Source organism: Pochonia chlamydosporia, chromosome 4 (assembly GCF_001653235.2).
Source record: "Pochonia chlamydosporia 170 chromosome 4, whole genome shotgun sequence".
Lineage (NCBI taxonomy): Eukaryota > Fungi > Ascomycota > Sordariomycetes > Hypocreales > Clavicipitaceae > Pochonia > Pochonia chlamydosporia.
In genome coordinates, this window is record NC_035793.1 from 2,155,940 (window position 1) to 2,177,013 (window position 21,074).

Here is a 21,074-nt window from a genome sequence, read left to right on the forward strand (position 1 = left end):
ACTGGCGGGTGCCAGCCAGCCCAGCCCACTGTTCCAGTCTGTACGTCACCGCCCACACTCACACTGCCAAATGCAAACTGGCCCGCGATCTATCTAATCAATCTAATGTCTGGTCAATATCATGCGACATCGCTCACCGACCACATTCTTAATCCTGCGTCACACAAACCCATTCTGACAAAATTACAAGTCAGATCCAGCGACCATGTCCCAAATAACAGACGCCACCATCCGCGAGGCCATCACCCAGCGCCTACAGGCCACCCACGTCGAAGTCACCGACATGTCCGGTAGGTCCCATCCCATCCCACCTCGACCATGCCCTTCACTGCGTCTGGTACGATTCCACCACCACACCGCAATACTAACAGTTGAGTTACAGGTGGCTGCGGCCAAGCATTCACATGCCTCATTGTCTCACCGCAATTCCAGGGCCTCAACTCCCTCAAACGACATCGATTGACCAACGCTGCGCTCAAGGAGGAGATTGCTGCCATCCACGCCTGGACGGCAAAGTGCCAAACACCAGAGGAATGGGAGAGAGACAAGGCGAAGGCGGGGCCGCCTATGGATGGGACAGTTGAGGGACATGTTGAGGGTACGAGTGCGTGATTGAGAGTAGCGCAATGGAGTATGTCTATAGGGAAGGGAATGGATTTATAATACAAACTAGGCTGCTGCCGTGGACAGAGTACGAAAGTTAGACATTTTGTGTCATTAGAAGAGGGTATCGCGAGAGTTTGGAGAATCTACATTGGCTATTAAGAGCACATTATTTACTGAGGACTGCATGAATTTAATCAACATGGCCAACTGTGCATCTCTAAAGCCAGGGTGCTGCTTCCAAATCGACATGCTTCTTATTCCATTGACACTGCCTGGTCTATAAACGGTGCGCCTACTATTTTCCTATTCAGCCAGACCTCCTTTTGTAGATAGAAACCACTACCCCCTTACAGCAAACCCAACAAGTCATCACTGTCCTTCTGCTGCGTCTGTGTGGTACTTCCGCCCTGCGCACTATTAAGCTGCATTGCCGCTGGCAGGGGCTGGCCCGAATTGGTATTGCCAAAGTTCAACCCGTCAAAGCCGCTCATCAAATCATTCATACCACTGCCAGAGCTAGGTCCTGCTGCAGCCCCGTTGTTGTTTGACTCCATTGGAGGGGCATCGAACATGCTCATCATATCTGCCATACCGCCAGATGCGGCGCCACCGGCCGGGCTGGCCACTCGGTCGGGCGTTGCTGTCGCGCTCTGTTGCTCGTGAGATGCGGGAGCGGCGCCATCAAAGTCGATGTCAAGCAAGTTTTCAATGTTGTTTTGCGAAGCGCCAGAGCCAGTACCATTGGCGGCCGCTGCTGCCACGGACGCAGCGATGGGGTTGTCGGCGGCGTTTTGTCTTTGCTCCTGGATGGCTGCTCGTTGAATTTCGTCCGCTCCGAAACGTCCCTTACCAACAAATGACTCCGGAGGTTTGTGGTACACTGAAGCTAGGGTCGACAGCTCTGAAAGCAGCTGCTCCAGTAGTGAAGGCGGCAAGCTGGTCATAGTGGTGGAGATGGTAGGCTTTTGGGAAAGGACAATATTCTGCACGAAATTGTTAGCAGTGAGCCGTGGAAAAGGCGGTCCTTCGGGCCTGAATGTACCTTCGCAACATCTAAATCACCAGATAGCAAACGCCAGTAGACATAGGCTCTGTCCCGGATGTCCGGGTTGTCATTCTCCGCAGTCGCAGCCTGCAATACCTTTTGCACAAGTCCTTGAGTGTTGCCGGGCTTCTTCAGGAAGAGCTTAACCACTGCCGTTAATATTTGCAATTGCGTCTGAACTCATTGTTAGCATCATGTTCACCAAAAGCTCCATCGCCACCAGCTCAAAGGCTTACTTGAGTAAACTCTTCCATAAATCCTTCGACAAAGCTCTCCAATATTTCATCGGCGTTGCTAATCTTCTCGGCGTACTCGCCAACGATCCAAATGAGAGACCCCCGTGCTTCAGGCTCATCAAGTTCATCGATATGCTCACACAAGGTAGGAATCACACCCTCGTAGCCAGGATATTTGCGCAAAATGTCCTTGATGACCACGATGGCCTCTTGCACCACATAGTTGACCTTGGCGGCAAGCAAGTCTTCCAAGGCTTGCACGCACTTTGCGCTAGCTTCTTCGATTTTGATGGCAACTTGTCCGATAGCTCTGACAGCGCGGCGGACAAAGTCCATATCGACTTCCAGCGCGTATTCCTTCAACTCGGCCAGGAGCTGTTCGTAATTCTTCTCGTTTGCTATCCGAACCATAATTTCGAGCTTCTGGAGTTTGACGTAGGGTGGGTCGTTGTATTTACAGAAGAAAACTCGCAATTCTTTGCTAAGGATGTCAGGCTTGGCCTGAAGGAGAAGGTCAATATTTCGCAGGGCAACATATTGCACCTCGGGTGCCGACGCGACCAAAGTTACTATCCAGCAGTCGTCGTCAGTAAGTGATTCTTGCCTCGGGTTCGAGGGTAACATACCAAGCGGAGGTCCCATCTTCTTGAGCAAGGATCGAACCAGCTCGTGGTTGACTGCCTTCATGTGGATAAAAACTACCTTGACGGCGGCCAATACAACGGCCGGATTGACATGCTGGAATTGTGGTACGACTCGTTCGCAAATGTGTTCCGACTCCTTGACATCTGATGATGGGTAGTCGGCCAAGGTGGTAAGAATGATGATTCTTCCCCACTCGGTACACTCATTCAGAGCCATCAGCAGCTTTTTCAAAGTCGCCGAAGTCACAACCAGCGCTCTCGTTTCGGGTGCAGTTTCGGTGATTTCAGACAGGGCTTGTACGGAGTTGGCGACTACCATGGGGTTAGGGTCGCCAATCAACTCTTGCAGCGTCTCCAAGAAACCATTCTCGATACACATGGCAGGGTTAAGATCGAATAGCTTGGCGACGCAGATGGCGGCGGTTTTTCGCACGTATGGTGATTCGTCTCGTAATGTTTTCCGCAGTGGTTCTTCCATGTAGTCCACCATTTTGTCGACTCGAATACAGCCCATGGTTCGAATAGCGAGCGCTCTTATTAGGGGGTTCGGGTCTTCTGAATCTTGCACAAAGGTATTTACAGCGAGAATGCATAGATCGGGGTGTGACTTGGCGTAATTCCTATGTATTCATGGTCAGCGGACTAGGGGGTTTCGCGGACCGAAAGAGTTCTGACAGCAAACATGTTGCTGGCAACGGAGAAGGCATTGTCTCCAAGGCTGCAAATGTTATACATACATGAGATAAAGATAGACGAGTTTCTTCTGATCTAGGTCGGCGGTTGCAATGTTTTTCAGCACATCTGGAAACAAGGCAGACACATCCTTGCCCAGAGTCATGGCCATGATAGTCTTCTGAATGGACTCCTTGCGCTCGTAGGCATACTGGGACACCAGACCAGCCCGCAACTCAAACGTTTCACCCTTTCGGGGCACGGCGAAGGCGCCGCGAATGCGATTAACCGCCATCGTCGAAGTCGTCGAGGGGTCGGGAGATGTTGGAGGGGCAGGATTGAGGCGGTATGAGTGACGACAGCGGCCGAGGGTTGGCCCAAGGGGTTGAGGGTAGCCTGTCCAAGGTCAATAGCTCGAGGTATTTTCTGTAGGCAACAGTCAATTCATCCGCGAAACCCAACGCCTGGCTACAATGTCGCTTGATGCAGCCAGCAGTCCAGTATGTTGGTGACAATGAGAGGATTGGGTTGAGGTGATGGTGTGTTGCACTCCCATGTCTGTGGCAATGTCTCCGTGGTCCGCAGCTTAGCCAGATGTCGAGTCTCCAGTCCAGTCCAGCGTGGGTCGTCCTTCTCACCCCTAACTCAAGAACGCATGTCTCCACTTCAATTCGATTGATGGAGTCTGCTCTCAAGCTGGCAAGCACAGCGTCTCTAACAGTGACTACAGTGCCAACTGTCAGGCTTCGCCCCACTGGACCACGGTGTCCCCAGGACGGTCTGGTATTGACTGGACACCAGTTGACCACCTGCAGATCAGACTTCAATGTTGAGTTATCCCAGCGCCTCGTTTCACAGAAACTATGTCAACATATGGAGTAGAAATGCTTGTTTAGCACCAGACTTCACATTACCCATCAAGCAGCCGACGCCAGGTACCACATCGAGCTCTCGGGTACTTACACCTCTCCAGGTCATAACAGCAATCAAGTACTTCATAATTAGCAGCCAGCCGGCCTCGGCCATCCTCACAGCATGGTTTGTGTTCTCAGCGCCGTCGTTTGCTGTTGAAGCAGCCAGCTAAAACGTCCTAAAGGCAAACTTCCCCAACTTAAGACGCCTTTTCATCGAGGCTCGCACAGACGATGAGGAAAGAGACGTGTCCCGAAAGGCTGTAAGCACTCCTTGTCCAGCGAATGGGCACTGCAGCATCGTGAAACCTAACTGACATGTCGCAGTTTTACAACGCAGTATTGTTCATGGGATCCGTTGCTGTTTTCAGCTTAATAGCGCAGAAGCTCAACGCGGGCAAGTGATCCTTGAGCCAGTTGAGGCAACATATTTGATACCCATTAATACCAGATTTGTACGATATGAGCTTGATTATACCCAAAATAACCAGTCCGTTTATTCGCTATGAACTCTATACCCATGTGTCTGTCGTTATTCCTCGTCTATTTGCACTAAATCGTCATCTTCCTTTGCGTCCTTTGCCTCTCGTGGTGCCGCCTTGGCTTCCTGCTTTCTCCAAAGCCCAGCCAAAAATTCATTCGTACTCGCTTCTTCCAAGCTCTTGTCGTCCCTTTTTCGAAGGAACCGAGGGAATCTCAGGCTGAGTCCCCGTTCGTCACTGACGAGACCAATAGCCGCGGTGTAAGTCGGACTTAGTGTAATGTCTGCAAATGCCATCTCCCAGACTTCCTGCGGTTCAAACCATACGTCAGGCATGGGACCAGAGTATTCTATAAAGCTCGGCATCTGAGACCTTGTGTTTTTGCGCTCTCCGCTCTCTTCACCATTGTCATAAAATTGCTTTGTCGCTTTGTAGAAGGCGTCGGTAAATCCGGATATGCATTTGCATACTGCTTCCAATGTGCCTGTCTCTTCGTTGCGGACAGCAAGCAGTATTGGCGACCACCACTTCGCTTTTCGGCCTTGACCATGCCATCCTGCAATTGGGACCAAGTCCAACGTATCAAAACTCGAGTTATAGTCTTTCTTCACCTTAAGCCAGGAGTCCAGTCGCTTATCGGGTTCGTATGTCGCGAGAAGGGGCTTTCGTCGAGAAGCAGGCTTCTTTTGCTCCCCATCTGTTGTCGGCGCCGCACTATTGCTTCCTTTCTTCTTCTTCTTAGATTTCGCCTTGGGGGTAGAGAGTTTCTCCGTTTCCTCAACCGGCACGGCTTCCCCGTCTCCGACATAAGGCATGTCGACGAGGTTATCCAAAATCTTGACCATGATTCCCTCGCACTTGCTATCGGTGGCAGACTTGAAGAAGTCTAACACGGTTTCGGAATCGCTGGAGGTGGCATCAAGGCTTTTTACCCAGGTGAAATTGTGAGGGACTTCGGTGAAGAGCGATTTGAGCAACTCACGTCTCTCCCGAAATGAACGGTCCAACAGCGGTTGCCCATTTAGAAACATCAAATCGAAGGCAAACAAGCAAACATCAATCTTGATGCTGCCAATCTCAACATCCTTTCTCGCCCGATTTGTCAGAGTTTGAAAGTTCTTGAGCTCACCGGTCTCCCTATCCACGGCAACAACTTCGCCCTCCATAATGAAGCTGCTGACGCCCTCTCCTCGAATTCGGGGGACTAATTCTACAAGGTCGGGATATTTGTCCGTCATAAGCTCCAGGTGCCTTGAGAAAATCGACACCTTTCCTCGGTCATCGCAATGCACTTGAGCTCTTTGCCCATCATACTTATACTCGCAGGCAAAGTCTCTTCCTTGCAACTTCGTCAGCATCTCAGACAAGTCTCTAGTAATGCTGCCCAACATTGGTCGAAGAGGGATATGGAGCGCTAGCCCACATCTAACCAGTAGTTCATCGGTTACACCAATCTCGAGAAGAACCGGAATCAAATCGTCATAGTTGGGCCGTCGCGCAAAGCAAGCTTTTACAATCTCCTCAGCCCTTCCCCAAATCTCGGCCAGCTCTTCTTTCTTCAGCTTGGAGAGCTCAGCAATCGGCTTCGTGGAGTAATCCGCACCAAGCGGGCGAGAAAGTAGAAACGCCCTTGACAGCGCGATGAGCATTGTGGTTTTGACAGCGCCGATCCGTAGCTATTATGGCGTGAGCATGCATGCATCTATATTGGCTCGAAGCCTGGGGAACTTACGTGCTGGCAAAGCGTTCGAACAATGAAACGGCTCTCTTCGCCACCCCTGGCATCTTGCAATAACCGATCTACGATGCGTTGTTTCGCTTCCCCGCTACCTTGTCCCTGAGAGTTGGCAATCTTGACGAGGGATTGATACACACCTTTAACTGTCAGTGGTCTGGGCTTCCTGAGTGTGAAGCTTTGCTTCTTCTTCGCCTCGAACGCGACGTCACCCGCATCGCCGTATTTGTCATAGATTGCTTTCAAAGATCTGTTATCCAAGCCACAAACTTGCTTGAGGGCTTTAGATATTGCAGAACCACCCAAGCCCAGCTCCAAAGATATGTATGCTGGTGATATAGAATTCGTAGCTAGCCACACCTGGCACACGTAAGCAAACGTTTTCAAATTCGTTGGCCCAAGAAACCTACAGCGGGAAGTAAACTTGACGGGTCTCCTTCTATGAGCAGCCGAAGGCAATTCACAAGCGTATCAACTATTTTGATGCGGCTCGTAGTTCCACTGACGAGAACGAAACACCTGGTAAGCAAAGCATAGGAACAATTTCCGCCTTCCGCGGCCCAATGCTCCTTCAGCGACTCCAAATATTTTGACGGTTCAAAGGTCAACGGGGGTTCGTCTAGAGGAATTGATGTAGTAATTGCATCTTCGGCCATCCCAGTGGATTGCAACGTAAGAGTGGTTGCCAATGACCCAGCTGATTTGTCTTCTACTTTCGGAGGAGGATCACTCTCATTTGGAGGGATAAGGCTTGATCCATTATTTGCAGAGTCCGTAGGCGTTCCGGTCCCCCGAGACTCATCTGCCTCGCTTTTAATCTCTCCTTGACCTTCCTTATCCCACTCCGCTTGAAGCTTACGGGCCAACTCCTCATCCGTCAAATTCCCGGCGGTGGAATTGGGCGGTGGAGCACCATCTGACGAAGAGTTGCCAACATTATTCTGTCTTTGCTTGGCAAAGAAGAACTCTAAGCCTTTAGACTGAGCTCCAGGTTGTTTCCCGGCATTATTTAACTTTCTCTTTTTTGATGGACTAGACATTGTGCTGAAATGTCTTGTCGCCAAAGCCTAAGGACTTGTTAGACACGCTCCCTTCACAGAGGTAGCACTATGAGCCGGATGGCAAAGGCAAGGATAGAACAACATACCAGATCATCTCGACATACTCATTCTGCCAGTTTTCCTTTTACAATTCTCAGGAACAGGATGAACTCGAGGATCACTGTCGTGAACGCGTTCACGCAAGCTGCTCTATGACGCTCCAGGCGCGAAGCCACGTGACGGCATTAAGGTCACTCCGGTGGGTTTCGCTTTGGAGGCATTCAACCATCCCATCGGCACGGAACATGGCAAGCCCCGTCTCCATTCACTAAGCCCCTTTGGCGCCCACAAGCGACGACCCTCACACAATCCGTCGAAAACTTCCATTTGCCCCACCATCACGAACCTCTCCACGACAACAACCCCCTCCTCAACCACCATACCCCCCCTCGATACCGACAAGATGAACGGCGAAGATCCGCCCGAGCGGCCTGACTATATCACCAACATTATCAACGGCCTAGAGCGCTACAACCCTGAGGCTGTCGGTTCCCTCGAGACCTATCTTCAAGAGCAATGCGAACAGAAGTTTTGCGACTCCAATGCCAACCGAACCCTGCTCAAGCTGTGAGTCGAATTTTACCCCTTGGCGCCTGCACGAATGTGAATGCCTCGCGATTTGGATAGCGCGTCTTTTCTTGGGCTACGGCAGCTATATGATGATCATTTGTCAACGTTTCCTATTACCTGACAGCGACGAGAGTAATCAATCTCACGCACGTGAAGTCAACTTATTAGTCTCTGACAAACTGCCTCCAATCATTTATATTGCGATAGTCGCGATGCCGCGGTACTTCTTGGAGACAATTTTGGCTAACTTATGTCTTTCTCATCCGGCAGATACCAGCTCAACCCTGACCGATTGAAGGATGAAGTCGTCACCAACATCCTCGTCAAGGCTATGGCCCTATTCCCCTCCGCGCAGTTCTCTCTCGCCCTCCACCTCATCAACCCCTCTGCCGCTGCCACAGGCGAACTCCACGAGGCGTTGACCAAGCTGCGAACACTGAACTCGCAACTCGAGGGTTCTCAGTATGCCCAATTCTGGGCCTCTGTTGACGGTGACGACCTGTGCGCCGACCTGATTGCCGATATTTCCGGCTTCGAGGACATGGTCCGACACCGTATCGCCCAACTCGTCTCCCAGGCTTTCCGTGAGCTGAAGCTCACTCACCTCGAGTCATGGCTCGGACTGAATGAGGACGCTACCCGCAAGTTTGTCACCGATGTTTGCGGATGGACCGTGGATGGCGAGGGCAACATCAAGGTTCCTTCTAACCCCGACAACGAGGCTAAGAAGGCTGAGATTCGGGAGGATGTCAATGTGGAGCAGTTTGCAAGAGTCATTCGACGATCATGGGAGGAGACTGTTTAAACCATCGTGAAAAATGGTAGAGAGGTTATGAAGTTCCAAATGATGATGCAAAGAGGTAAAACCTCTACGGGACATGATGGAGCATGATGAAGGGCGGGTTATGAATCCACGAGGGTCACTGGTGGGTGGGAAGAAACCAAAATGGGAGAAATTCCAATCAGGCGTTTAATCGGTCATATCATTGAGATAGCGGTATTGAGATCTAGAGTCAGCATAGAACACAGATCTTTTAAGCCAGGTGCCCAAGAAAATTTGTGAATTAAGTGCTCTAATGTATCTCATCACCTTGTCTCATGACATCTCGCCTATCCAAGCTATGCTGTATTCACTTTATCACTCTATTTTTCTTTTGACAGTTCCTCCCACTGCACGCCAGCCCACTCTTCCAAATACCCAGCCTCCTCCTTCTCAACATGTCTAGGCTGGCAATCCCGCTCACAAACACCAACAATAACAGTACCCCATTCCATGCCCTCCAGACTCAAATCATCCGCTTCCAACTCCGCAATCGCATTCGGGGTCAGCTGCACCTCAAATGTCCTCCTGCCACCGCAGTTAGGGCACCCGGGAAACGAGCTCTTGGTGAGCTTCTCTCCCACGGCGTCTGTCTTCGAGTACAGAAGAGGTGTCCCTCCAAACTCGTACCGAATAACCTGGTCCGGATTCTGAGCGAGGCGATCCGCAAATTTTTGAAATGCGGCATCCATCGATGACTCAAATGCTTCGCGGTCTAGAGCAGAAACGGTCTCCGGCGCATCTACCTCCTCAATGCGAGCATTGTCAGGGATCTTGTTGGTATTTGGTTCGAGAGTCTCGTAATCCGCCTCAGCGAGGTATAGCGTTGGATATGGTTTCGACAGTGCTGAAGTCTCTGGCCAAGGCTCTGGAGGCGGAGGGGGACCAGCCGGCGTCGTGTTTAAAGATAATGTTTCAGCAAATGTCTTATTCAGTGCCGCGGGCTTGACATCTTTCGGTTGTTCCTTGGGGGTATCTTTTTGAGGTTGGGCGCCGAATGGATTTTGTGCTGATGCCGTGGAAAAGGGGTTATTTGAACCGCCGGCACTGTTCGAAGTGCTGAATGGATTTGCGTTGCTTGAGAAAGGATTTGCTCCTGAGCCGCTACCAAGACCCTTTCCTCCAAACAGAGCATCACCCAAACCAGGCCCGTCATTCTTCGCTTTTGTCTCTTCCTTCTCGGGTTGTTCTTCTGTTTGCGACTCTTGGGCTGTTGTGGTGCCATCCCCCCAGACTCTTACTCCCCGCAGAGCTCGAATACTTCCGTCCTTGCGTCGGCAGGCGTCTCGCTTGCAAGCAAAGACGTATAGTCGTCGATCGTGGTTGGGAAACTTCTCCGGTAACTCGGCGTTTAATTGGAGAATGAGAACCATGAGGTCCTTGCAGGCTTTGCAGCGCGCGAGAGCTGCAGACGGTGGTTTGTCGGTATCCATCCATTCCTTCGTCTAATGTCAGTAATATTTCGCAGCATGCTCGGCGCAAAGTCGGTTGGGTGGCTGGAATACTTACAGGATAGCCGCCCAGCTTGCTGATTGTCTCATCATCTGAGTCCTTGGAGGCATAGCCCAAGAGAACATTGGTCTCTGTGAATTCTCCTCCATCGGAGGAATCAGAATCGTACGAAGCCATCGTTACGAAGTATTGATTTTCGCAGAGGTTCTGCCTGTGGTTGATGTTGATGGTGGGGTCAAGAAATTTTTGGGCGCCGTAGAAAAAGATCTCCAAACCAACGCGGGGCTTAGTGCATGGAGGAACCGCCACCTTCAAGCCAAAACTTTGACTTGGTTCGGGGCCACAGGTCTGGAATAATAATGAGAAGGCTCATTAAAATAGACAGCTACAACGTAGTACAGGTCACCTATTGAAAACGCCATGCATTCCATCCCAAAACCCTTTTTATTCTACCAAGTTATCTATCGTGGTATTAACATTTACATGTGATCATCAGGGCCGTCCATGCCAGGACCAGGACCAGCTGCTCTACCCATTTGCCGAGCCTTCAACAACTCATCACAAAGCAAAAGGTTTGATGCAATGCTAGAGCTGGAAGCAATGCAGTTTCTCAGGACTCGGAAAGAATCAAAAACACCTTCCAGTTCAGCGTTCATGGGCTCTCCACTCTCCAAGTTCAACCCGACAACCTCTCCGTCGTTGAATTCGTCTTCCATTGCGGCCACTGAAGATATTGTGTTAGTGGATTCGTCCAGCATCATTTCCAAATATTTTACTTACAAGCATCCTGGACGTCATGTCCACCGTTGGCAGCCAGAGTCTTGGGGATAATGAGCAGGGCATCGGCAAAGGCCTGAACACCTGACTTGGCCTTGCCTTTGACGGTCTTGGAGAAGGCGTCACTCTTCAGGTGAAGAGCACAGGCAAGTTGGAATGCGCCTGCGCCAGGAACAACGCTCTTGTCAACAATCATATTGTAGACACTTCTCAATCCGTCTCGGACTGCATCAGTCACTTGCGCAATAGTGTGCTGGTTGGGACCCTTGATCATCAGAGTCACGGACTTGGGGTCCTTGACCTCCTCAACGAAGGTGTATTTCTCCTCGCCTAGGGTCTGCTCATAGACAAGGCCAGCCCATCCAAGAACGTCGGCGGACAGATCATCCACGCTGTTCTGAGCGACACCGCCGCAAATCAATTGAAGACGCTCCATGTTTCGGCGCTTGGCGCGGCGAAGGGCGAGAATGCCGTTCTTGGCTAAAACGTCGAGAGATAGAGGATCGATGCCCTTTTGGTTGATGATGACAAAGTTCTTCTTGCCGTCCGTTCCGCAAAGTTCCTTCTTCAATTCGACAATCTTCTTCAACTTGGCGTCAATAAATCGGCGCTCACTCTCAACAAGCTTATCTCGCTGCTCTGCGCTAGAGTAGAAGAAGCCCGAGTTGATCTCAGTCTTCTCATATTCTAAGCTGACGTTCATGGTCAAGATATAGCAGTTCTCGAGTCTCTTAGGCATATCCGGGTGACGAGCACCATGATCCAGAGCGAGACCGCGAATGAGCTGAGTGTCCGCAGCAGTTCGGTGCTGCATCTTCATGATTTCAACCATGTGCAAATCGGGTTTCGCGGGCTCTTGATAGATGGCGAGAACGGCATCGACAATGGCAGGTGTGAGTTTCTTTGCAAGCGTAGAGTTGAGTTTGGTAGCGAGAGAGGTGCGCGCGACACTGAGAAGTAGTTCTCGGTCAACTTCTTTTGGAAGCTTAAAGTCGTCGAGGAACTACACAATATATGTTGGCTTCTGCTTCACTTGACTCTACAAGGATCTAACAGAGGGAACACATACCTTCAGAGCTTCAGCCTTGGCAATCTCAAATCCATCACAGATGACACGAGGGTGCAGTCCTTCCGAGATATATCTGTCCGCCTGCTTCAGCAGCTCACCGACCAAGAGCACCACCGAAGTAGTGCCATCTCCGCAGATATCGTCCTGTGCCGTGGCGGCTCGAGCAATCATAACAGCGGTGGGATTTTGAATTTGCATTTCTCTCAAGAGGACGTTTCCATCTTTAGTAAGTTTGATCTGTCGGCGAAGAAATATTAGCTTCATCGTAACCCCCTGAGGGGTATCAATCGGCGGGTCCGTACCTGTCCAGCTCCGTCAACGAGCCTAAGAAACAAATATCAGTAAAAGTACAGTGACTACAAGGGAGAGTTACTATTATCTCACATTTTAATAGTGCCGCGAGGACCAAGGTTGGACCTGAGAACCTCTTGCAAGCCAATACCAGCATTGATATTGACCTTCAGAGCTTCGCCCCTCCTCTGTCAGGCGAGTTAGCATGGGACACAGCACACCGCCATTCGGGAAATGGAACAGGTGAGAAGACGTACTCGGGACTCGGCCTTGGGGTTGAGAAGCTGCGCGGCCGACATTGTGATGCTTGCGAGCTCACTTGGAGGCGATTCGTGTGGTTGTGCAGCGTCGGTCGCTTGTTGGTGATTTCGCAAGCTGGACAACGGCGACCCGCACAAAGTCGTGGTGGGCTGGATTGGGGTCACTTTTTTCTGCCTGTGAGGTCAGGGCGGTGTGGGCCAACACTGTGTTCATGCCTACGACGGAGGACAGTTGAGGGCCAATCAGACCGTGGTTGTCTGGATGCCTGGGCAAGAGTGATGGTGGGGTGAAATGAAGGCAGCTCATTGCCGCTTCCATTTCCACATGCATCTGTAGAGTTCTCTGTTTTCTGCCTCCCGTGCTAGCCCTGTGAGCTACCTAGGTACTAGGTATGTAAGGGACTGCTTGTGGTGAGGCCTAACGTCCAGTATCACACAATTGGACAATTGGCGTCTTGGCCGGCATCATCAAATAATACTTTGTGCTCATCTGCAATATCTCCTCTCTTCATGTTTACATTTTCTTTTCCTAGCAGCCGGTTTTGTTACAATACTCTACCTGTCACTCATTTCATTTATGTTAGCTTGTCATTCTCACCTATCACCCATCAACTTCCATACACTCCATGCGATGCTTCTTCCAATCTTTCTTCTGGCATTCTGCGGAACAATACCTGGCCACCTGACACCTCATACATTTCTTTAATGACCCTCCATCTTTGGCATCCGTCGTTCCGCATCTTCGGCATCGATCAGTTGCAGCCAACTGTCCTCGGCCTTTCGCCATATCAACAGGGGAAACAACATCCTCAACCAAAGGCACCGAAAAGGTTGGGCTTATGGCAATTCGAACAGCGTTAGGCGCTGCCGTCTCCCACTCTGGGACTGAGATGAAGTTCTCTGGCAACTTCCCATTTCCACAGGAACACACAACTTGATATCCTGGTTCTATGCTCAAGGGAACCGTTGCTCGTCTTCGTTTGTATTCGCAGTCAGAACGGTGACTCCATGTGCGACAGCGCTCTACCAAAGCCGGGAGGGCTTTCTTCCATAGAATGAGCTCCGCATCGTTGACATTTATGGTGGCACATTCCAGTGTTCGTATAAGTAGTAAGAATTGCTCCATATTACCAGACGCAATGAGCTGGTTTGTAAAAGGAATCGCAGCCGCATCCAGCACCACAGAGGAATTATCTGCGTCAAGCCTTATTCCCGAGACAAATATCAGCATGTGAATGCCGCCCTTGTTGGGGTGGTTGATGGCAAACATGCCAGTTTGCCCTCCCTGAAGGCCAGACGCCAACATGAACATGGTCAGCAAGGATTCCTTAAAGTTGACTCGTAGGTTTTCGGATATTCCATCCTTATTATCGGCCTGATCTCTGATTTTCTTCTCCCGGGGAGAAAACTCCAATGAGGCTAACGTCACAAGCCACTGCATTTTATCTTTCTGCTCCACATCTAGGACAGGAAGGGCATCCAGGTTCATGTGGGAGGCATTGAGAGCTGCAGGGAGGCCCTGTCTATCCAGCTTCGTAGGATAGATGAAATCTGAAAGGATTTCTGAGTCCTTGGAGCTAGCCACTGGTGCAATGACCTCAACATAACCCGACTTCCTTGCAACTCTAGATCGGCTTCCCGCCTGAGTGACCGGTACTGGAAATCGAATAGGACACACCAATTTTTTATTGCCGAAAATGACGTCCATGACAAAAGGATCTCGTTGCTGAATTTCGATTGGGACTTTGTCCTGTAGCAGTGTCTTACCCTTCTCCGAGAGAAGGTCAACACGGCCAGTTATCGTCGTAACCTCAGACTCAGAAGCAGGTACTTCCGCCACGATCTTGTTGCTAACATTGCCACTCGCCTCGTCAACAGAATCCTTGAAATTCTGAATTCCTCCACATACAATCCGATGACCCGTAAGTCCCGGCAAGAGCTTCGTAATAAAGACTGTGGAAGAGGCTGAAATCTTTGTTTCAAAGACAGTCATCTCCATGCCTAGCGTTTGAGCATACAAGAGGGCAGCTTGGCCTGAGGGCGGTATGCAAATGCCAACCCGTGTGTCGGCAGGATCAACTTGCAAAGCAGCCGTTGGGACAACAAACGATGCAATTAGGGGCGAGTTGCCTTGCCACCCTCGTTCGTCTTGTTCAACCACTATGGGTGTATTTTCATCCTCAGGCGAGTTCTTGACTTTTCCAAAGACGATATGAACGTCACTGTACATGTTGTGCCACTGATTCGGTGAACCTGGACCAGCTCGAAGCGAGCCTAGCAGTGTTGGGGCAGCCATCTTGCTAGACTGTGAGTCCTTGTATAGACGGTCAATAGCAGGTCGAGGAACAACTATTGTGACAGCCACAGCAAGAGGGATATTCTTCCAGAATCGGAACGGCCCTCCATTTGACAGTGTGTCGCCATCACCAAGCAGCCACGACTCGGTGCTCACGTCTTGCAGATGCATTTGGATCCCAAGCTCTTGAAGCTGGTTAGTTGATAGAGCTAGGGTTCTGTCTTGAGAAATCCTGTCGAGTAGTTGAGAGCAGACGGCCGGCCAATCCGTCTTGACTCGGTGCTTAACGACTTTCAGAAATGCGGAAAAACTCCCCCGATGAAAGTGAGTGTATGTTGAAGATCGCTCGAGTATCGAACTGGCATTTACTTTGAAGTTCTCCACCGAGAACATCTGCAGATAGATGTCAAAGAGGACCCGAACGAGCGCCGAGGTATCAATGTGAAGCTTCCCCCTGCCTCCCAACTGCCCCGACATCTGATCATCTCGCTTCCACGCCAGACGACTGTGCAACTGCGCTTCCGGAGTTTGCAAGCCTTCACCAATCATACCCAGAAAGACCTCGTCGACATGAGATTCACACTTTGCGTTTGTCCAATACTGCACGGGACTGACACCAAAAAGGAGTAAAACAGTGGCAGGATGTCCGCAGAGGACCTTTTCAAACGCCTCTTGCTGCGACTTTCCTCGTTTCAAAAGAAACTCTGTATATATAGTAGCCCATGGCTCTGTCTTCAGCAACGAAGCCGTTGCAATGACGATGTTTAAAGCGCCAACATGATCAGAAAGATTGGAGCTGTCAACCACATCGAACGTCATCGGACCATTTGCATTCGGTCCATACTCGTCCCTATCCAAAGACAAGACCTTCAGATCCCACTGCCTCCGGTACCAATTCGCAGATGGCTTGCCAGTGCTAGCGCAGTACTGCAAAGTGTGACAGCAGGCAAATACGTCAGCCACAAGAAACCGCAGCACGATCCTCCGACGCGCAATCTCTTTGAACGCGGCAACCCACTCGAAGAATTGCGTCTTTGCAGCTTCCGCAATCTTGAAGTCCGTGTCCTCGTTGCCCTTCAGAGGCGAATTCTCAGCGAGCGGTGCAAAAGCAGTTGCCAAATGATATCCAAGCGTAGGATCGCTTCCGTAATGAAACACCTCAGTCTCCGAGACAAGACTAGCAAACATTGGATTCGGGATTCCAGCCTTGACGTAGTTTGGCGTGACGGTCCCAGTGGTGGAGTACGTTTGAAACGACTTGATCATATCACCGTGCGATTGCAACGACACTGGTGCTGAGGACCTCATACCCGTCAGATTGATGCCGCCTTTGCCCATAGTCGCCTCGAGTGCTTGAGATGTATTTCCCAAATGCTTCTTGAAAGAACTGGCGTACGATGCAGTACCTCGATTCTCTGCACCGTACAGAATCCGGCGGCACACTTGATGGGTGTCATCAAGAGTATGTTGATCACAGAATTTTATCGTCTTTGCGTATGGGCCATTTTTCCACGCTTGGAGAGACTCCAACAGAGGCAGCAGTTTCTTCACATGCTCCAGAACAACTTCCCCAGCTTTATCATCGACATAAAGATGGTAGTAAATCTCCCACAAATAATTCGGCGTGGCGTCATCATCAACAGCATCAAGAAGCAGCGTCAGAAAGAAAATATTTCGCCCTTGATGCCCGATTCGAGTCAGCGCTCATACACTCCAACAGTTAGTAGAATCACAGACTTACCGATGATTTTCTCATCATAATCACAGCAGGTAATGTCAATCTTCCTACTGACTGCCACTCATTAGTATTCCTGCATACCCCATGTCACATTAACGCCTTACCCAACCCTCTTTCCATGTAGGAAGTGAAAAGAATATTGCGAACATCGCCGCACCCCACACTCAGGATATCTGCATCCTTTCCAATAGGGACACTGCGGGTGAGACTTGTAGCAGGTGTGTTGCCAATGGCATAAAGCCAGCTGAGACGACTGGCGACAGTAGGAGTAAGCATTTTCCGTCTTCTCCTATGGAAGGACGACGGGTGATTTGGGACGCCTAATTCATCTAAATCGATGGAGTAGAGATTAAAAAGAAAGTAAATAAAAGGCAATTGGCCCGAGTATATTTGTTGTTAGATCAAAAGATGGCCGCTCGTTGTGGAGAAAGTCAAGAAAGTCAGGACTCACAAGTCCAAATGCCCAACCCAAGCTCAAGCTTAAATTCTCAGTCACTTCCACTTTCGCCCCAACTTCAGCCACACCGCTTGCTTCAACACTTCAATGTTCACCTCATCCTCACTTCACAGCCAACACATCACACGTCACACACATAGTCGCTGATATGTAAATTCAGAGTCACACATATCTCATATCTCAATGAAGGTCGATTCATATTTCTAAAGTAAGAAGCCAAAGCAATAAACATCGTAACTCCAGCAGCGAAGAAACGCAGACGGCTCCATCGCCACTGCACCGGTGCTTTGTTCAAAATTCGACAATAAAAACATAAACCCGTTCGCCCCGCATCGAAATAGCAGATTTTCCCTTTACCCAGTCCCCCGTACTATACAAATTCTTTTGCCGTAGAAATAACTCTCAAAAAGACCGCTGGGATTTCATTTCGAACGCTGACCTCGCCGAATCAAACCCCCAAGAAACTGAATGTTTGCAGACCAAGCTTCAGCCACTCTGTTCCAGATAAGAAAAGCAAAACCAAAAAGCCCATCATAGCCCATCGTACACCACAGGGAAGAAACGTAAAGTCATACTAATTAGGTACTGAGATGATTATGTGACTATAATGTAACAAGGCGAGCTGACGGTATATCCGAGCGAAATCACGGGTTACTGAAGAACATGTCGTCATTGTTGGTGAACATGCCGACAGTGTTATCAAATTCATCATCAAACTTATTTAGCATGAGCATGCTTGTTTCGCGATCCAGCTGCAACAGGCCGGCGTCTTCTTCGCTAAATTGTAGCAGCAAGTCCTCGGCTTGGTCACCCATACCCATAGGTAGAGTTCCATCCATACCGGACGAGTCAATCATGCTGTTTCCCGTTGACATGCCCGCCAAATCGTCAGCTCCAGAAGATGACGTATGGGGGTCCATATCAAAGAATTGGCCATGTGGTGGTGACGAAGACTGAGATAGCCCAGGTGGTGTGTTGTAATGGCTGACGCCGCTTTTTGCAGGTGATGCAGGATGTGACGGCATCTTGTCCATGATAGCCTCAGGTGACACATACGAGTGCACGCTGACAACTGAAGGAGAAGCAGCCATGCCTTGGCTAATTCCTTTGGGTACTAATGTAGGCATAGGAGCTGTTGACATGGATGGCATCCCATGACTTCTGTTCTTGGCAATTGTCATGTCCAACATGTCATCGAGCATGTTATAATCGTTCTCAGGAGAATTGACGGCAGAGCTATCGGAATATCCGGACAGAGATGAAACTGAGCTAATGGACATGTTCTTCTTCCTGGTTCTTGCTGATTTCTCCATTCTGGTGTCCATATCTGGGCGATTCTTCCTGGGGCGGCCACGCTTGACGACCTTGCGGACAACTCCGTCGAAGGCACCGATACACATGCCTCGTTGGCGGTGTCTGGTCAGAGCATCGTGACGGGCGAAGCTGTTCCCGCATTCGCAGGGATATGGCTTGATTCCGGTATGAATCTTGGCGTGTCTCTTGAGATCATGCTGACGCACAAAGCACTTCTTGCAGGTAGGGCATTGGTATTGTCGGTCGTTGAGGTGTGTTTGCACATGTGATTTGATGTTTTCCTTTCGTCCAAACTGCTTGCCGCAGTCTTCAAACAGGCAAACCCACTTGCCGTCCGTTGTCTCAGGGCTGTGGATATACTGAGAAATCTCCTCCGAAGTCACACCAGTATCTGTCCGAGTCTCATCAATGTTGATGTCAGCGATACTAGCTGCGCTGGCTATACTGGCAACAGACTCTGTGCGGCGGTGGAGAGAAGACTTTCCGGATTCGGCATTGGAGTCGGAATGAGGCACATGCTGAAGATCTAGCTTTCCATCGAAGACACCACCAAACTGGCCAATATACTGAGACTCAGGAGACGTGTGTTGAGACAAGTCCGAGAACGAGCGATTCGTATCCAGCTCAAATCTAGATACGTCATTTGGGTCTTCCATCTTGACAAACTCGTTTCGCATTTCGCTCATGCTCATATAGTCTGAATTTTGCGACTCCAGGTTACTGAACGTCTTGGTATCAGGTATCGTGCTTGTCTTCGGCGGGCTAGGTACAGCGACGTTTTCTTCGGCTTGCTGTCTCATCTCTGCAAAGACTGATTGGGCTCGAGGAGCAGAGCGGTTGCTCCGGTTAGGCTTAATAGTTTCTTCCATTGACTCATCATAATCCTCGGCAAATCTCTCTGGTCTGGCTTCTTGCTTGGCCATACGGTCATGAGGTGTTTCCATTGGGGTAGGGGGATAGTAGTCTGAGCACAATATTGGTCAATAAATTTGAACTCCTTCGTCGGAGGTTAGGAAAACAGCTTACTAGTTCCATTCTGATTTAGTGGTGTGGTAGGTCTTTGATGCTCTTCAATACCCATGCTCTCAAACTTGTTTACACGCTCCATGATACCGTCGCTGATTCGCCTTGAATTTCGGCGACCATTTGCGTCATCAGCGGACCAAGCCTGGCCGGCAGGGCTGTCTGGAAAATTCATGAAGGTGGGAGTTGATAGAGCACTGTCATTGGAGTAGAGTTCAAAGGTTTTGCTCTCAGCCATATTATTGTAGAAGTTCTCCTGGTTTTTCTGCATCATCATGTCCAATTGGGATCCGTATGGAAACCGGAAAGCATTGGCGTCGAAACATGATGACGAGTCGAACCGTTGTGTCTGAGGAGTTCCATGTGGCGAGATCAAGAAGCTCTCATTGTCGTTAGATGCCATGGAGGCATATTGCATTTGGTTGGGGCCCGGGCGTGCTTGGGTGCGTTGCTGCTGCGCTTCTCGCAGAACGTTATGCTGCGAAGTATTTGCTAGTCCTGTATTGTTAGTAGTCATTCTTACCTTATTCAAGTCCTGCCGTGCTGTCTGTGGTGTCGTCTGTTGTCGTCTGATATCGAGACTTAGACCGCGCCGGTGGGCAGCGGCTTGTCGTCTGTTGTTGGCATTGGGCAGTGGTGAGATATTCGCGCCTTCGAAGGCAGAGGGTGTCGAATTCTGGCGGCGGTGTTGCCTCTGCCTGGCTTGAATACTCGTTGGCGGATTGGACAGCATATTTGTTGCAAGGGAGTCCGGATGGTGGAAGTTGTCGTCGGTCGATGGTTTTTGTCGATGGGGAACCGTCTAGGTCCGAAACTGGCCTCGTTTGTCAACATGCGTCGTTCCTCGTGTTGACACGGCCATCTCGAGGAGCAAAACTCACCTCACGCAGCGCAAGCACAGGGCGCCGGGCTAAAGAAGAGTGGTTGTGCTCAGTCGGGTGCGACCTTTGCACGTATATCGCAGTGTTTCTGTAAGTATGGCCTTGTTCAGGCTAAGAACAGTGTGTCAAGGAGAAGAGCTTAGGCCAATGGAGGTTTCTCCCCCGAAAGCCGGAGTTTTTGAAGATGCAGGTATTCTCAATCTCTATTTGAAGTCAATAGAAGAGTAGCAATGGAGTTTTGGGAAGTGGATTCAGAATGCAGGCATGAATGGACGAAAGAGCAGCTGGGCATGATGGTGGTGTAATTGATCCCAGCAATTGTTGACTCGGTCGCCATGGCAACAGACTTGGCCATTCAGAGCCTCCCTCCCTCCATCACAGTCTCCCTCCCTCACACACCACACCAAACCACATCCATCACGTCACCCTGGCGCCGCGGCCTAGCAGGCACCATGTCTCAAATATCTGATCACCGTAATGAGCTGGCCTGTGCAATCCAATACATCATGGTACCTCCCGATTTAGCCAGCGTCTAACTGGCGCCGCATGCATGATGCCATGCTGTTGCCGCGGGTGGCTTGCAGCTGGGAGATTCGCAAGAAAGAAACAATCAATCAATCATGGCAATTATTGCCAATTCCACCTTTCACAGAATATTTTTGGTATACAGCCATTTTGCTCAAGTGGAAGACTCC

The 21,074-nt window shown here is 50.1% G+C and overlaps 7 protein-coding genes across 7 annotated transcripts; 2 read left to right on the forward strand and 5 right to left on the reverse strand.

The window, feature by feature from the left end:
- Positions 1-205: 205 nt before the first annotated feature.
- On the forward strand, positions 206-612 carry VFPPC_16043 (BolA domain-containing protein; the record flags this gene model as incomplete). The annotated part of the gene is made up of 2 exons (XM_018293796.1): positions 206-290; positions 383-612. The coding sequence occupies 2 exons, from the start codon at positions 206-208 to the stop codon at positions 610-612; spliced, it is 315 nt and encodes a 104-aa protein (XP_018143627.1).
- A 341-nt stretch (positions 613-953) lies between these two features.
- VFPPC_08079 (AP-1 complex subunit beta-1) lies at positions 954-3,498 on the reverse strand (the record flags this gene model as incomplete). Its single annotated transcript, XM_018286844.1, has 5 exons — positions 954-1,589; positions 1,649-1,825; positions 1,888-2,456; positions 2,514-3,151; positions 3,269-3,498. The coding sequence occupies 5 exons, from the start codon at positions 3,496-3,498 to the stop codon at positions 954-956; spliced, it is 2,250 nt and encodes a 749-aa protein (XP_018143628.1).
- A 1,148-nt stretch (positions 3,499-4,646) lies between these two features.
- On the reverse strand, positions 4,647-7,371 carry VFPPC_08080 (DNA ligase I, ATP-dependent (dnl1); the record flags this gene model as incomplete). Its single annotated transcript, XM_018286845.1, has 3 exons — positions 4,647-6,272; positions 6,329-6,691; positions 6,742-7,371. 3 exons carry the CDS (start codon positions 7,369-7,371, stop codon positions 4,647-4,649), a joined length of 2,619 nt encoding a protein of 872 aa, XP_018143629.1.
- A 463-nt stretch (positions 7,372-7,834) lies between these two features.
- Positions 7,835-8,806, forward strand: VFPPC_16044 (translation initiation factor 3, subunit 12, eukaryotic; the record flags this gene model as incomplete). Its single annotated transcript, XM_018293797.1, has 2 exons — positions 7,835-7,998; positions 8,272-8,806. The coding sequence occupies 2 exons, from the start codon at positions 7,835-7,837 to the stop codon at positions 8,804-8,806; spliced, it is 699 nt and encodes a 232-aa protein (XP_018143630.1).
- A 1,946-nt stretch (positions 8,807-10,752) lies between these two features.
- On the reverse strand, positions 10,753-12,709 carry VFPPC_08082 (T-complex protein 1 subunit zeta; the record flags this gene model as incomplete). Its single annotated transcript, XM_018286847.1, has 6 exons — positions 10,753-10,997; positions 11,054-12,053; positions 12,120-12,356; positions 12,422-12,443; positions 12,504-12,598; positions 12,668-12,709. The coding sequence occupies 6 exons, from the start codon at positions 12,707-12,709 to the stop codon at positions 10,753-10,755; spliced, it is 1,641 nt and encodes a 546-aa protein (XP_018143632.1).
- Positions 12,710-13,271: 562 nt separating this feature from the next.
- VFPPC_08083 (MYND finger family protein) lies at positions 13,272-16,980 on the reverse strand (the record flags this gene model as incomplete). Its single annotated transcript, XM_018286848.1, has 3 exons — positions 13,272-16,645; positions 16,708-16,758; positions 16,809-16,980. 3 exons carry the CDS (start codon positions 16,978-16,980, stop codon positions 13,272-13,274), a joined length of 3,597 nt encoding a protein of 1,198 aa, XP_018143633.1.
- Positions 16,981-17,805: 825 nt separating this feature from the next.
- Positions 17,806-20,231, reverse strand: VFPPC_14346 (metallothionein expression activator; the record flags this gene model as incomplete). Its single annotated transcript, XM_018292115.1, has 2 exons — positions 17,806-19,439; positions 19,502-20,231. 2 exons carry the CDS (start codon positions 20,229-20,231, stop codon positions 17,806-17,808), a joined length of 2,364 nt encoding a protein of 787 aa, XP_018143634.1.
- Positions 20,232-21,074: the final 843 nt, after the last annotated feature.